This window comes from Mirounga leonina, unplaced genomic scaffold (genome assembly GCF_011800145.1).
Source record: "Mirounga leonina isolate KUSES-001 unplaced genomic scaffold, KU_Mleo_1.0 Mir_53, whole genome shotgun sequence".
In the NCBI taxonomy this organism is placed as follows: domain Eukaryota; kingdom Metazoa; phylum Chordata; class Mammalia; order Carnivora; family Phocidae; genus Mirounga; species Mirounga leonina.
Genome location: NW_023270807.1, coordinates 64,940,340 through 64,955,306, shown reverse-complemented (window position 1 = coordinate 64,955,306; position 14,967 = coordinate 64,940,340). Strand labels below are relative to the sequence as shown.

Below are 14,967 nucleotides of genomic sequence, written 5' to 3'. Positions count from 1 at the left end.
ACTAAATGCTTTGTCTCTGAGTATCTCTTTGACAATGCTATAGGTTCTACCAAGATTTTATGTATTTATCTACCAGAGGTGTATTCACTAGCCAGAGCCGAGTAAACTGCAACTCAAGGATTCTTTGAGGTATACTTTTTTCCAGTCCTAGGGAGAATCTCCTGTGGAAATAGGGTTTTAATCTAGTTGATTCTATTTCTTTTTATGACCATTTGTTTGGTTTTTGTGTCCTGGTTTTCATGCTGGTTCTGATTTGCACACAACCCCTATTTCTCCTTTGGCAGCAGCAATGTTGATAATATAGTTTTTAATGGTCTGTCTGATCTTTATGAGGTAACAAATGACAGGATATTTGATTGTATTTTATGTTTGTCTTGAGGATTCTGTTAGCTCCTGTCATTTGAGATATAGCTTTCTTTGCCCCTAGGTCTTGAGACCTTGATTTAGTCAAACTGATAACTGGCTTCACTAGTAGGTTGGAAAGTTGCTCATATCACTCAATACAGTACTGATTTGTTTTATTGCTGCCTTACCATTGGTGAAACTCTCTATGTTGTTTTTCATGTTGTGTGCCACTCTGATTCAAATCAAGATAAAAATATTTTTGTGTCTACTGGGGTGGAGAGCAGCTATCAGAGATCTGGAGATGCAACCACCAGCCAATGAATTTTTTGTACTTTGACTTTGATTACATTTGATCCATCTGTGGCTAATGTTATAAAAATAAAGTTGTTGGTTCTTTTAGTGTATTTTTAAAAGGGCTTTCCTCCTCAAAAAAGAAAGGCATAGCTTTCTACAATAGTCTATTTATTTACAATTATAAACCTTCTCTGAAGCCAACTTTCTCTGTCCCTTGGGACACTATTAGAGATTGATGGGCCATAAAAGCTGTCATTTGAACACACTATATAGGGATATCCAATTCCAACAGACAAATTTACCATAAAAAAGAACAAAATATACATAATGAGTAAAATTTGAAATTGTTTTTACCTGGTTTTAGGGCAAAGGGTAGAGACTTTAGAGAAGGTTTTGCTTGAATGGTACAACCATTCTACAAATAAGCCTGAATTTGTGATGGAATGAGAATAATTGCTTCTTGACTCACCTAGAGTTTCACAGTCTCTGCAAGAAATCTAAAAAGTTTGGTTACATAACTTTTACTCTCTTTTCTCTCAAAAGAAAATAGGGGGGCGCCTGGGTGGCTCAGTCTGTCTTCAGCTCAGGTCATGATCCCAGCGTCCTGGGATCGAGCCCCGCATCGGGCTCCTTGCTCGGCAGGAAGCCTGCTTCTCCCTCTGCCACTCCCCCTGCTTGTGTTCCCTCTCTCGCTGTGTCTCTTTCTGTTAAATCAATAAATAAAATCTTTTTTTTTTAATTTTTTTTTTAAAGATTTTATTTATTGATTTGACAGAGACAGAGATAGCGAGAGCAGGAACACAAGCAGCGGGAGTGGGAGAGGGAGAAGCAGGCTTCCTGCCGAGCAGAGAGCCCGATGTGGGGCTCGGTCCCAGGACCCTGGGATCATGACCTGAGCTGAAGGCAGACGCTTAACGACTGAGCCACACAGGCGCCCAATAAATAAAATCTTAAAAAAAAAAAAAAAGAAAGTAGGAAAGCATAAATAAACAAATGAACCAGGTAAAGATGTGAGAAAGAGCTTGGTGCCCCAAAATAAGGTATTAATAAATCTAAAGTTGTGCTTCCAGCTCAACCTACAATCTGATTGGAAAATTACCACAAAAATAGCCTTGTTTACAAGTTGACAAGATAAGTAATGAAATGCAAATTGATAGCCCAGAGAAAAATAGAAAGAAAACTTTAGTACTTTTAAACAAAACTTGAAGAGTTCCTAAATATTTAGTATGAAAAATAGAAAAGTTTAAGTAATCACATTCCTAATCAAAAGGAATCCTTGCACAAATTACACTGGTTTAATAATGCGTTTTAAAACAGCTATATGTCTTCTTCCTGATTTAATGACAGTGTGAATTAAAATGTTAGTATACTATTCTAACTTATGCAAGACTTGGGTTTGTCTTCTCATAGAAAGCCTATGTAATTTAACTTTATAGATACTTTTCTAATTTCTAAACTAATATTAAATTGAGTTACTCATTTAATTAATAATCTTTGGATATAAATTATATCTAAGCAACTCATTTGTAGAGCACAAAATAAATCCTGGGTCAACAAACAGTTTTAAGATACCCCTGCCTTTTGTTTTTATAGGTTGTAAATGACCATTACTTAATAGGTTGAAAAGATACATATGAAAAACTGAGATATGTTGGTATACATGTTCTTTTTTGAAAGACATGTAAAATAATGTTTGTGAATCTGTCAAGAGGTATAAATGCAAAGTAATAAATTTTTATTTGCCTATCATGGGAAGAGATTGATTTTATCTTAAAGTCAAATTGTCTGGTTGTGCCAAATGTGACAGAAAATATTAAAAGCCAAATTTGAGGGTATACAACAGGTTGTAGAAGGTATGAAGGAAAATGGATTTTGTCTTGGTTTTTAATATTTGCAAATAATGAATTTGAAAGAAACATAAAAATGTATTAACTTATTTTATAAAGTTAGCTAGATAAAAATGAATTTATTCATAAGATGGAGAAAAAGATTCGTGAATCCTATTCTATAAAACATGGATGGCATCCCCAAAGAGTAAAACTAGAATTTGGATTTTCTTTCTGTTAAATTGACAAATTAAATCCATGACTATGTTTACTCTGAACAAAAAGCAGTTAAAAGATATTTAGTGCCCAAGTAGCAGTTTTCTTACATTACCAAAATATTCTTGAGAACCTAACATTTTGTGCTTTGTCATACCCTTGAACTATTTTTTAAACAAAAGTCCTTTGCCTCTGAAAAAGTTTCTTTAAGAGTTTATTTATTTGAGAGAGAGAGAGAGAGAGAGAGAGCATAAGCAGGGGGGAGGGGTAGAGGGAGAAGCAGACTCCCCACTGAGCAGGGAGCCCCAAAGCAGGGCTTGATCCCAGGACTGTGGGATCATGACCTGAGCTGAAGGCAGCCGCTTAACCAACTGAGCCACCCAGGTGCCCTGAAAAATTTCTAGTATCATTACTTGATGCTGACTTTATTTTAAATATTACCTGTAACCTTTTTTCTGTCATCACTTACTCATGTATTTTCTCCTCTGATAACATTTTTTGATATGGCATTTCCCAAATCCAGTCCCCAAATTCAGAATTATAAACTATGTCTTTTACATAAAGATTTTCTTTGGGGTTTCCCAAAGAGTTGCTAGACAGCCCCAAAGTTTTGCTAATTTATCCTATAAAAGGAGGAATACTAAAAATAATTAGATATGTTTGGTTGGTATACTGCAGATTTTTTATTAGCTCAAAACTACTGTAAAAGTCATCCTGCTTATCCCCTCCTATATATGAAAAAAACTTATACAACAGTAAGAGGGGTTTAACCTAAGTTAATTACATTTAAGTAAAACGTATTACTATAAATTTAAAGATATTTTTAGCAATTTAACTTTCAGGTTGGACAGAAGCATACACCTGTCCATATACAAAGATTGGCACTGTAACTATTTTTAAAAATTGATTTTTTTAAAGAGAACATTTTGTTTGCAGGTGACAATCCTAAAATATTTTATGAGATAAACGAAATTTAATGCCTACTCTGTCTATAAATGTATTTTTCCTCTCAGGATAATCATTTACTAAAACCTTACAAAATGATTATGTGTTACTTCAGAAAAAAATGATTCCACTCCCCACTATTCTAGTATTGTGGTCTTTACAAATTAACCTAAGCCATTGCGTCTTGTCATCCACAGTTTATGCTTTTTCCTTACATTTGCCTGAAGTCCCTGTAATAAGCTACAGGCCAAAAACCGAGTCTTCTGGAAGAAACATGAAAAGAATGAAAGCCTCAGTAAAGACTTTTACCACACTCATAATTATTGACTCTATAGGGGTAGACTCATGGAAACAGATTTTTCAGTATAAACTGGTATCAGCATGACAAAAAGGTACCAGGTCAGACTACCAAAAGATAACATCAGGATTTCTACGATTCTTTAAAATCCAGAAGCAAATGACTTTGTGAAATTGAGTGCTCCACCCCAAATCAGAAAAACAAGAATTACCTAGGATGAAATGAGTTAATTATGGTTAATGCTTTATTTCTGATGGACATACAGGAAAAATTCCTCTCTTCTTTATTTTGAACTGTCTGTTGGCTACACTTACATACACTGGTAGAAACATTCTTTAAATGGTATTATGTTCCAACCCTTTGGAATTCCAGGAAAAAAATTCTTTGAAAATTCTTAATATAATTTATAAGTAATATGTTGTCAGGAAAAAATATAAATAATGATTCTGGAGAAAATGACATATAAATATGTACCACAAAATGGTAAAAATGGTTAAATATTACACAAAACGCTTTTACTGAGGTTTCTTATTTTTGATAGCCATGTAGCTATTTTGCGTTAAGTTCAATAAAAATCTGTTTTTCTTCCCATCAAACAGTAATTTAAAAATTGCTTTTGTGTCTGTGTCTGTGCCCTAAATCTAATTAAATTAGATATGGCAAGCCCATTACTAAACAACAAGGTCCAAGCAACTTGACTGAGGTGAACTGAATGGCTCTTGGTTCCCAATCTTGGTATATGAGCCGGTAAGAGCAATACCCTACACATAAAGCAATGACAACCTTAAAGACTTTACAAAGCCTCCAAAGTAAACCTCTAAATTTTAGTATCATATGTCTCTAATTTCACTAATCAGATTATAAGGAGGTCTCTGTGCATTAAGCATCACCTTTTATCACATTCATATAATAAAACTAACCAAATAAAACAAATCATCAAAGTAATACTACTACATCATAAAATCACTGGGCATATTTATGTGGTCAAAGCCAGGCTTAAAAGGAAATTTGAAGGCAAAATTTATACCTTAACCAGATGTGTATGCAATGTACATCACATTCCACAGTCAGAAAACAAAATGAAACAACACTGTACAGTAGAGGGTCAACACAGCATGCCCAAGTTGTGCAAACCTTTCACATTCCAAAGAAAGGTTTGGTCTTTACTCAGCTCCTAAGAGATGACCTCTAAACCCTTGGAATATCCTGTCTGATAATGTTTTTGTTTACCTAGGGGCCTCAGGCCCTGCCAGATAGTCTATGCTAACAATGTGACTTATGATCCACCATGGCCTTGGGCCATACAGTATCAGCTTGACCGGTAGAGGGGCTGGAGACTGAAGGTCCGCCATATGGGCAGTAAGCCATGCTTGTGTGATCGGTCCACAGGGAAGAACCTGGACACTGAGGCTCGGAGGAGCTTCCCTGCTTGGCAATACTGCAAGCGTATCATCACACATAATTGCCAGGAGAATTAAGTGCTGTCTGCATGACTTCACTGGAAGAGAACAACTGGAAGCTCATGCCTGGTGTTTCCTGGACTTGGCCTTATGTCCCTTTTTCAGTTGCTTATTTAAGTCTGTATCCTTTTGCTATAATAAACCATAACTGTGAGTATTACAGCTTTTCTAAGTTCTGTGTGTCATTTTAGTGAATCACTGAACACAAAGGTGATCTTGGGGAATCCCTGCAAACACACTTTAAAACCCTAAGATAAAGTAACATCAGTGAACAGTTACCCTGTCTGGTTCCTGCTCCTAAAGTAAATGAAATTTTGAGTCTTTCCTGTAAGTTACTCTCTAATTAAAACAACTATATCTCTGATTTTGGAAATATTGATGTCTGAAGATATGCGATGACCTTTTTGGATATGGCAATTATATGAAAAAAAGTGCTATTTTCCACCTTGAAGAGACTAAATGCAAACTTGGTGACCTTGATCAGTTTGTAGGTTGCTTTTTTCCCTTTAAATGTATGTCATATTTTTAATTTGTTAAGGCTGTCTTTCTAAAGCTTGATTCCCTTGCAGATTTTCTTTGCATGATAAGCTCCTTCTCTTTTCTAAATGCTTTAGTGTCTAAGTGGTTTTAAGTTTTATTTCAGTAGGTGGTAGTTTGAATCAATAGCATTTTAGTAGGCTGGTTAAGAGAAACTCTACTTTGTGTGGAACATCCATAGGAATGTTAGGAAGTGGCTTTGAGAATTTGAAATCACAGGCAAATATCCTACCCAAATACCAAAGGCACAGCCCTCCATCTGCTTGAGACCTATGCTGTAAACGAACAAAAAGAAAAGTACCCTATCTGAAAATGTAGCTTAGGTGCCCAGCATTTAAATCATACCATGAGAGAATCAAGGTATATAATAACTGATATAAACTCTTCCAAGTTTATCGAACAGAGAAGTTATATACATAAAAATCATAGAATAAGTTTTTAAAATACCAGTGACTTTTGAGATTAAAGTAAAAGAAATTTCTGAACTTGAAAATAATTTCTTTTAACTCTGGTACTGAATTCCCTAGCTTCAAATTTGTAGCTTAGTTTATTTTTGGGAAAGCAAAAGATAATAATGCTTTTTATGTTGTGTTCAAGCATTTAATAGTTAAGTTATTAATAGCACTATTCTCTCATATGTATTACATATTTTAGATTTGGCTATTTATGAAAAGATATTTTTAAGGTATTAAAGATATTTTTTTCTTTTGCTAGAAATTATAAACTATAAAACCATAAATAATCCATGGAATCCTCAGGAGTGTTTTTCAATTTAATTTTAAATGGGCTTCCTGTGTACCAATATGATTTATGTTTTAAATAACACATTTGTAAAGTTAAAAGGACCTACAGTGAAGAGAATTGAAATACTTTCCAGTTCAGCAAGAAGATTCTGGACAACTGCCCTGTAAACATCAATCTTTTATTTCAGACAAGAAATGATTCACATTCTGTACTAGTTCAGTAATAGATTTTTCTAAGAAATACCATCCAAGTCAATGTACATTTAACTTTAAAGAAAACTAACCAAAAAATGCCTTCCAAAGTTTTTGTGAAGTTATCCTAAAATTTACTTAATCAGGCTAAGTAAAATTAGGTCAAAAGTATATTATTTTAGCTATGACTAGAAGGTCTGGTCACATCCTCCTTTCATAAAGACTAAGATCTCTTTATTTAAGCAACTTTAATAATTTATAGTGAATAAACTTTTACAAGTGGGTAGAATCCCATTATAATGAACATGATTCCAATGTTTACTTCCCTATGGCACTTCTTCCTATGTTCTGACCATAATTCAGAGCTGATATGGCTATAAAGAAATACACTGAGGAGGATATCAAAAGTCACAGAAATGTAGCCCCTTAGTAGTACTTTATTTAATGAAGCTACTTTTCAGGTAAGGTATTTATTATATATTCCATCTACTCACTCATTTAAAAATATTCTATTAGGTCTAGGGCTCATGGTTTTAAAAAGTGCCACATTGGTAATGTATCAGATTTTTAATTTTTTGTATGTATTGAATGTTGATGCTTGGGTTTGTCAATGATAAATCTTTGCTCATTTCAGATTCAACATGCATACAGTTTTTTTCTTGCAAATCTCCTCTCTTTATGAATTTTAAAACTGTCTTAAGCGCCTGCAGAACAAATTTGTTTCCTAACCATAAGGCCCATACTTGGTTAGATTCCATGCAGCGGCAGTGACTAGATAGCAACAATGGATGAGGAATAATGAAGTCATTTGTTAAGGGATTCATGTTTGAATACATTTATTTGTGCCCACATGAGAAAAGTGACATTTCTCTAATATAGGTTGGTTAGTGTTTGGAAAGAGTATTCTATAGACCAGGAAATCTAATGGTATTAAAATGGAACTTCTACCTGTAAAATATATAAAACAGATTTGTAATAGTATTACTGGGATAAAGAGTAGATTGTCACAAGCCATATAGGAGATTTGGGAGTATTCCTATTTTAAACTGGCTTTCTTTCCTCCACATCTTTCAAATTCATTCCCTTTAAACATTTATTATGAGTAACATTTAGGACTACATTTTAAATTATAATCCAGTATTCACAGAGTTTCACAAAAACACTGACTACCTTCTCTGTGTGATGCACCCTGATATTTTCAATGCTATTCTAGTATTTTTTTTAAAGATCTTATTTATTTATTTGACAGAGACACAGTGAGAGAGGGAACACAAGCAGGGGGAGTGGAAGAGGGAGAATCAGGTCTCCCGCTGAGCAGGGAGCCTGATGCAGGGCTAGATCCCAGGACCCTGGGATCATGACCTGAGCTGAAGGCAGATGCCTAATGACTGAGCCACCCAGGTGCCCTGCTCTTCTAATTATTTTAAAAATGTTCATAGTGACCCACTAAATGTATTTCACAATCCATTAATAGGATATGACCTGCAGTTTGAAAAACACTCACTTAGTCCAACCAATGAGGAAGCTGAAGTGTGAGGAAATTGAGTGGCTTAAATTCATAAGAAAAGTGAGTTGTGATCATTTGCATAATTCTGTACAGGTCAATAATTGGTCTCTAGAATACAACTTTTCTGTAAAAGTATTATTTTTCTGTTTTAGTCTAAGTCATTATTGCTTGATTTTTTTACCCTCCTCGTTCTCTACTCCCTTCTCATTTTACTTAGGCGTTTCATACCCATTTTTTTCTATTCATGCCTTGATACGTGGTTATATGGACACTTGTTTGAAATTTATGCTAAGTGAACTGGTATCTGGTACCAATACTGCCACCAGGTGAAAAAGCAAATGAAAGCTACATATATCAAGAAAGAGAATGAAGAAATACAAATAGATCAACTTTATCTATCAACAGATGAAGAACAAAAATTTAGTGGACAAATATTTAAGCATCTTCTCTGGGATGGTCATTATACCTCTATGTCACTTACTGTTTTCTTCCTTCTGTTATATTTTTGTCCCCTCTCATGAGACTATAAGCAACTTGAAGAGAGAATCCATGCATACTTTGGCTTTGAATCTCCCATAGCATCTAGCACAGTATCTTAGAGATAACAAATACTTGATTAGAGATCAAGAAATACTTGCTGACTGAACAAGTCCCAACATACCATATACAAATAAAGAACTACCTTGGCTCTCTAACCTCTTCCTCTTCGCATCATAAAATCAAAGCAAGCATCATTCTGAGTGCCTTTTATCTTTACCCCCAAACAAACAAACAATAAAATACTGGCATATTTTAACCAGGGATTATGTAAAATTTGGTCACATACCCTTGAAAGATGAAACAGCTGCACAACTGAACTGGTGCCTAAAACAGCAGTGCGAGAGCCAATATGCTTACTCAGATGAGACCACCAAAGAAGGTAAACATAACTTCATGACATTAAGTATCAAATATTTATTGAGAGGGCTACTACTTATGGGCTTGGTATTGTGCTGGGTGCTGGCTACAGTGGTGAGCAAGAAAGGATCTTGCCCTTAGGGAGCTTTCAGTCTATAGGAAAGACAAGCGATAACAAGAAAGTGTACTAAGTGCAAAGATAGGAGAAATACCTAGAAGTGGCAGTGAAGCCAGATTTGGGAGAAGAGGGAGGGGTATGAAGGGGAGACTTACAGAGGGCTTCCTAGAGGAAGCACTACATTGAGACCTGAAGAATGAGGGAAAGATGGATAAGCAATATCTATGGAGGAAAAACCTGCGCCGAGAGTATAATGGATAACTTCACTCTTATTTTAAAAGATAATCAGATGGAAAGCTGATTATTTTACAGAACTTTTTATCTTTTTTTGGACAGATAATTCTTAATTCCTAACATCCCTCCTCTAACCACAACTGGATCCAGTCTCCCAACATTGTAGACTGCTAAACTGGTCATTAACATTTTGTAGACTGCTGACCTGAGATTGTCAAAAAACTGCCTCAGAGCATAAAGTAACAAGAGATCAATTTGCTTCTCTGTTATTTTCTGCTGAAACTGTTAATGCACAGAGGTACCCAACGGACCATGCATGTATAATAAAAAATAAATTTCTTTGGGAGGTGCTAATTTATAATTCTAATAATTGCCTATGGCATCTAGTAGGATCTTGTACCAAATGAGAATTCAGTGACTCTATACCAATAAGGAGAACACTCCCAAAAATCCCACCAGGAAAAAAAAAATCCACCTTATTCTTTAAATGACTAATTCACAACTACAATAAAAACAAATTCTGCCCTAGACAAGATTTTAAAACTTTAAACTTTACAATTTTGTTATGCCTAATTCTCCTTATATAACAAAATATAAAAAAGGAATTAAAAGAGGAAATTCACATGAAAATAAGCTTATAGATTATGAAGAAAAAAGCTGAGGTGTTGGCAAGGTCTATTTAATTACCAAGAAATAAATTTAGTTTTACATCGATGAGAGTCAATATTATTTTTATTCATCCTTATTTCATTCTAATCAAAAAGTGCCATGGCACCCATATTGAGTTTTTTCCCCTCCCTCACAGATGCTATTATGCCATAGAGAGGTTTGTCTTGTTACACATCTGGGAGTCAGCTTGTACTTATCTAAACTTCATATACAATTAAATGTTCTCAGTACATACAGCTTTAGTTACAGGTGAACAGATTTCCAGGAAACCCCATTAGGTGTTTCACTATTTACTCTACACCAACAACGGCAGCTGGTATATTTTTGGCCATAGTGAGCACTGCTTTCATTGTGCATAACCAACCAGACTTCTCCCCTTAGTTTCTCACCACACTGCAAGTCAAATTTTAATTTAATTTTTTTGATGTCTTATCACAGATTAAGACTACTCCTTCAGAGTTAAAATTGTATTTTTAAAGGAGAAAGACCTCAAAAACCTTTAAGTACACCATCACCATTCACTGAGCTCACTATTTTAAGTATCTCCTTTAACCTTATACTGCAGAAAACTGAACATTTCCCTCCAACCCTCCTATCTTCGGCTATCACCTAATAAGAATGGCTAGGTTGCCAATGACCCACACAGGTATGGTTAATTCAAAATTCCAGCTGCAATTTCCAAAATTAGAGTACTCACAATACCTGCTGTTTTAAACACTCAAACTTTCTAGTTTCACAGTTACATCAAAGTTGAGACTGGTCTTGGCTAGAAAGTTCCAATTTCATTTTTTCAATTTCTGATTAAATAAAGAACAAACAAACCTGTTTTTCACTGGAGTGAACAAATCAATGATATCCTACCGAGTTTCTGCTAGGCAGAGCACAGCTGCGGGGTTGCTACAGCAACTCTTGTACACTGACCACAGATTGCCCCTGTCCAGGAAGGAAATCATTTGCTCCACCCCCTGAGGAGTCAAAGGCTCTGGCAAGCAGCAGTCTGCGAGCAGGACACGTTTTTAGTTCAGTAGCTGTGATGGAGCAACAAGAGACAATTCTTTAGTGTCTCTCCATACTAACTGTTACCCAACAACCAAAACTGACTCTAAACCAAGTTGCTGTGTGTGACTGTGTATTTCTGCACCATGGTAAGACCATACTCTTCCCCCGCCTCATGAGAAACCTGAACTAGGGAACAAGCCAAAACAATTTCCTCCCAGACACACAGGCAAAAAACAAAAAACAAAACAACAACCCAAAAAACCAAACCCAAGTAATTAGAATATTCCCATTTTTATGAAGAATACATTTCGGTTCTTGCTTTCAGGCTGTAACCCATGCAAACTCAGGTTCTCTGACAACTTTTGGTGGGAGAAGGCAGTCAGATTTAACATTTATTGAGTTTTTACTCAATGCCAACCCTTCTGCTGGGTGCTTTGACATGTTATTTCATTTACTCCTCACAACAACGCTATGAGGTAGGTAACAATATAATCCCTACTTAACAAATAAGAAATGGAGGCTCCGAAGTTATTTGATTGTCCAAGCTACTAAAGGGTGGAGTCACAATTTGAACCCAAGTCTCCTAATTCTGAAGTCTTACGGTTTTTCTCCTATACTACTCCGATCTTCCAAGAAAATTCTCAGTTCTTAACTGAAATACTCACTTTCCTAAAATGACTTTTTGTTTTAGCAATACATTTTTGCAGGTAATGACTTCACTACTGATAAATATAGTCAGCCACCTTCCTAAATGCATAGAAAACAAAGGCCCAGAAGAATATCAGGCTGCAATATGGTCCTGGTGAGTTTTTTTGCTAAGTTTAAACTACAGCACTCACATTCTTGAGGAAGAAAGGCAAAGCTGAAAAGTAGGTAAGGTGATGAAAATGAATTTAGATGAAGTGCTCTGTGCAACATCTCTGGGGCTGAAGAAGCTGTAGAAGGAGAGGGAATAAGAGTGGGTGAAGGACACAAGCAGTACTTAAACCAGAGAGAATCTTTCATCTCTATCGTAAGTTACTTTCAAGGATAATTCCAAGTATCCATCTGCCCATTTTCAGTCATTTCCCCACTTCGGGTTTGGAAAGGTCCTCTAACATAACATCTCTTCTCTCAGTGAGAATGAATCACAGTTTTCTTCTTCCCTCACCAGAAGTTCCACAATTACCCCCTTTCTCCTACATACTGTTGGGGATTTTCCTAGGAGGATTGTCTTTAACATAATTGCTTTTCCTAGCTCCCCCAGATCTTGCCCTGAAAATTCCTTCATACCTGTAGCTTGATTACTCCCCCAGCTGTAGATAAATATACTTCCAACTCTGTCCCTTTGGAATCACCATCTCTTAAGCTGCTACCCTAGCTTCTGAGTTCCTCCCTCTACTATGCCTTTTCTGTCAGTCTTCTATTTCTACTTCAGTTGAGGACTTCAATTCTCTAGTTGCCCCAAAGGATTTCAGTGAAAAACCAAAAAAGTTCAAAAGAGTCATACCAGTTTCCATAGGTTTCTTAAAAGATAGGTCAACAAGTGTAAATTTATTATAAAGTATACATAAACAAAGAAATTGCTTATGACGTCACTGATTTAAAAATATTTTAAAAAGTATCATATTCCTCTGAATTTTTACTGGATAGGTAATAATAAGATGTCCAATTTATTTTTCCTATACTTTGCTATAAAAGTGGGTACTGGATATTCACATTCTCAATTTATACTGATGAATATATATATAATGCAAAGACTAAAACTCATCAAAAGTTATAGTTATAAAGGAATAAGATAAGTCACTCATGTTTAAAAGCAGCCCTGGATTTGTAAAAGAGAACAGGAATTGCAGAAAAAGGCTTCCGTACTTGAGTTACTGTCATTTAAAAATTAAGTAACTACGAGTTCCTATTTGAAATTGTCACATAAAAACTCGGGCTAAAGGCCTCTTTACAGAGCTCTTAAATGTCCAAAAATGAAAAACATTTCATAGCTCTAAAATAAGATAGGGAGGAAGCACCATGAAAGGTAAAAGACCTTTCATTATTGTGTTCATTTTACATTGGTTTTTAAGGTTACAAGCCTACTAAATGAAAAAGTGGAATGGTACTTGCATCTCAAAATTTAACTCAATTTTAAATATCACCAATCCACTATAATTTCTTAGACTTAGCTTAAGAGATCTGCAAAGTGAACAATGTGTCTAAAACATGAACAGATTAGGTATTTCAGTCAGTAAGAGAAAAAATGCAGTCATTTATTTTGACTCTTAGGAGGTCATTAGGCATTAATTTAAAAATACTACAACTTGACACATTATAGGGACTAGAAACATAATTCAGAATTTCATAAAGGTATATTAAAACCACTTTAGACAATTCAAGATCTCACTGACAGAGTTCATTTAAGGTGACAGTTTTACTATTGTGTTACTGTTCCCACATGATATCATCTCTTCTCAATTTCATTTGAAGATTATGGACTTGTACTGGATGAAAATTGCTGTTCTTCTGAAGAGAGTTAGTTAGCAAACATTTTCTGGGACTATTTTTTATGTTCTTTGATCCTTTAAGGTTGCTCTCTTCTCGCTGAATACCCGAAGCTTCACTCATCTTTGAGTTTTGAACTTTTTGCTGCAGTTTACGGACCTGGAAAGAAAAAAACATCTAACATTTTAGTAAAAAAAGATATTAAAAGCATACCCTAAAATAGATGGATTGGATTGATGTTATAAAGATTACATGAAATTTAAAAAGTTCATTAAGTCTTTATTGAATACCTGTATATGCCTAACGCCATGCTAGTTAGGTAAAAATATCATGAATAAAACAATCCTTGCTCTCATAAAGCTTATTGCTCTTATTAGTGAAAGAAAAGCATATACGTGACAACTAGAGAATAATTTAGGCTGCGATAACTCTGAGTAGGACAAAAGGTGTTTATTTGAGAAGACTAAAGCAGGACAAGATTAATATGGGCTGAGAAGATCAATGAAAAGCTGAGAGGAAGATTTATAAAGGATATGAAATGAGTAAAAACTGAAGAATAGAGACAAGAGAAAAAAGACCTTTCAGGTGGTATTAACAGAAAAGCAAAGATCTGGTGCTAGGAATGAGCAATGAATTTATAGAGGTGAATGTGTATATATATATTTTACTGAAAAGTATTCCTGAATTTAAAGTACTACTGAATGCCAGTACAAAAAGAAAAAGTTTCATTCAGTAGTATCTGATAACAGTTGGGTAGAAAGAATTAAACAAAATAAAACCTGTCAACTTGCCAAAACCCATTTCTGCCAAGCTTAGTCCATTACTTAGTCTATTTCACTTATGCATAGGCCTAATTTGTAGAGTTGATTCAGACATTGGCTAAGAACCTGGTATTTGTCCAAGGCCATTTTAATTGCAGAGATTAAATTTATCATGATAAAATGCTTGAAAATTTATACTGCTATGGCTATTATAGAACATAAATAATATTTTTCAAAATATAATTTATGTGCATTAAAAATATGGCTGAAAATTTCTCTATTCCCTTCAAATTTCTCCTATGCAATTCTAAGAAAGTGTATAAGTGTATAATCTTCACCCTAACACAATCATACAAAAAAATTTACTTACTAGAGCCTTAAAAGCCAGTAAAGTGAAAATATTTGCTTCAAAAGTTTCATTTCCTCTTTTTCTCTTTATTGGTCACAGAAGAAT

General features: G+C 34.9%; 1 protein-coding gene across 5 annotated transcripts in view; it reads right to left on the bottom strand.

Annotated features, from left to right (window-relative positions):
- Positions 1 to 8,878: 8,878 nt before the first annotated feature.
- The window catches only part of CEP57L1 (centrosomal protein 57 like 1), an 83,175-nt gene continuing 77,086 nt past the window's right edge, over positions 8,879 to 14,967 (bottom strand). For 4 of the 5 annotated variants that reach the window (XM_034991764.1, XM_034991767.1, XM_034991765.1 and 1 more), the window contains one exon: positions 8,879 to 13,911. In XM_034991764.1, the coding sequence (XP_034847655.1) occupies positions 13,693 to 13,911 (219 nt within the window). In that variant the 3' untranslated portion in view covers positions 8,879 to 13,692. The remainder of the gene's footprint in view (positions 13,912 to 14,967) is intronic. The other variant, XR_004676738.1, reaches the window with a different exon arrangement.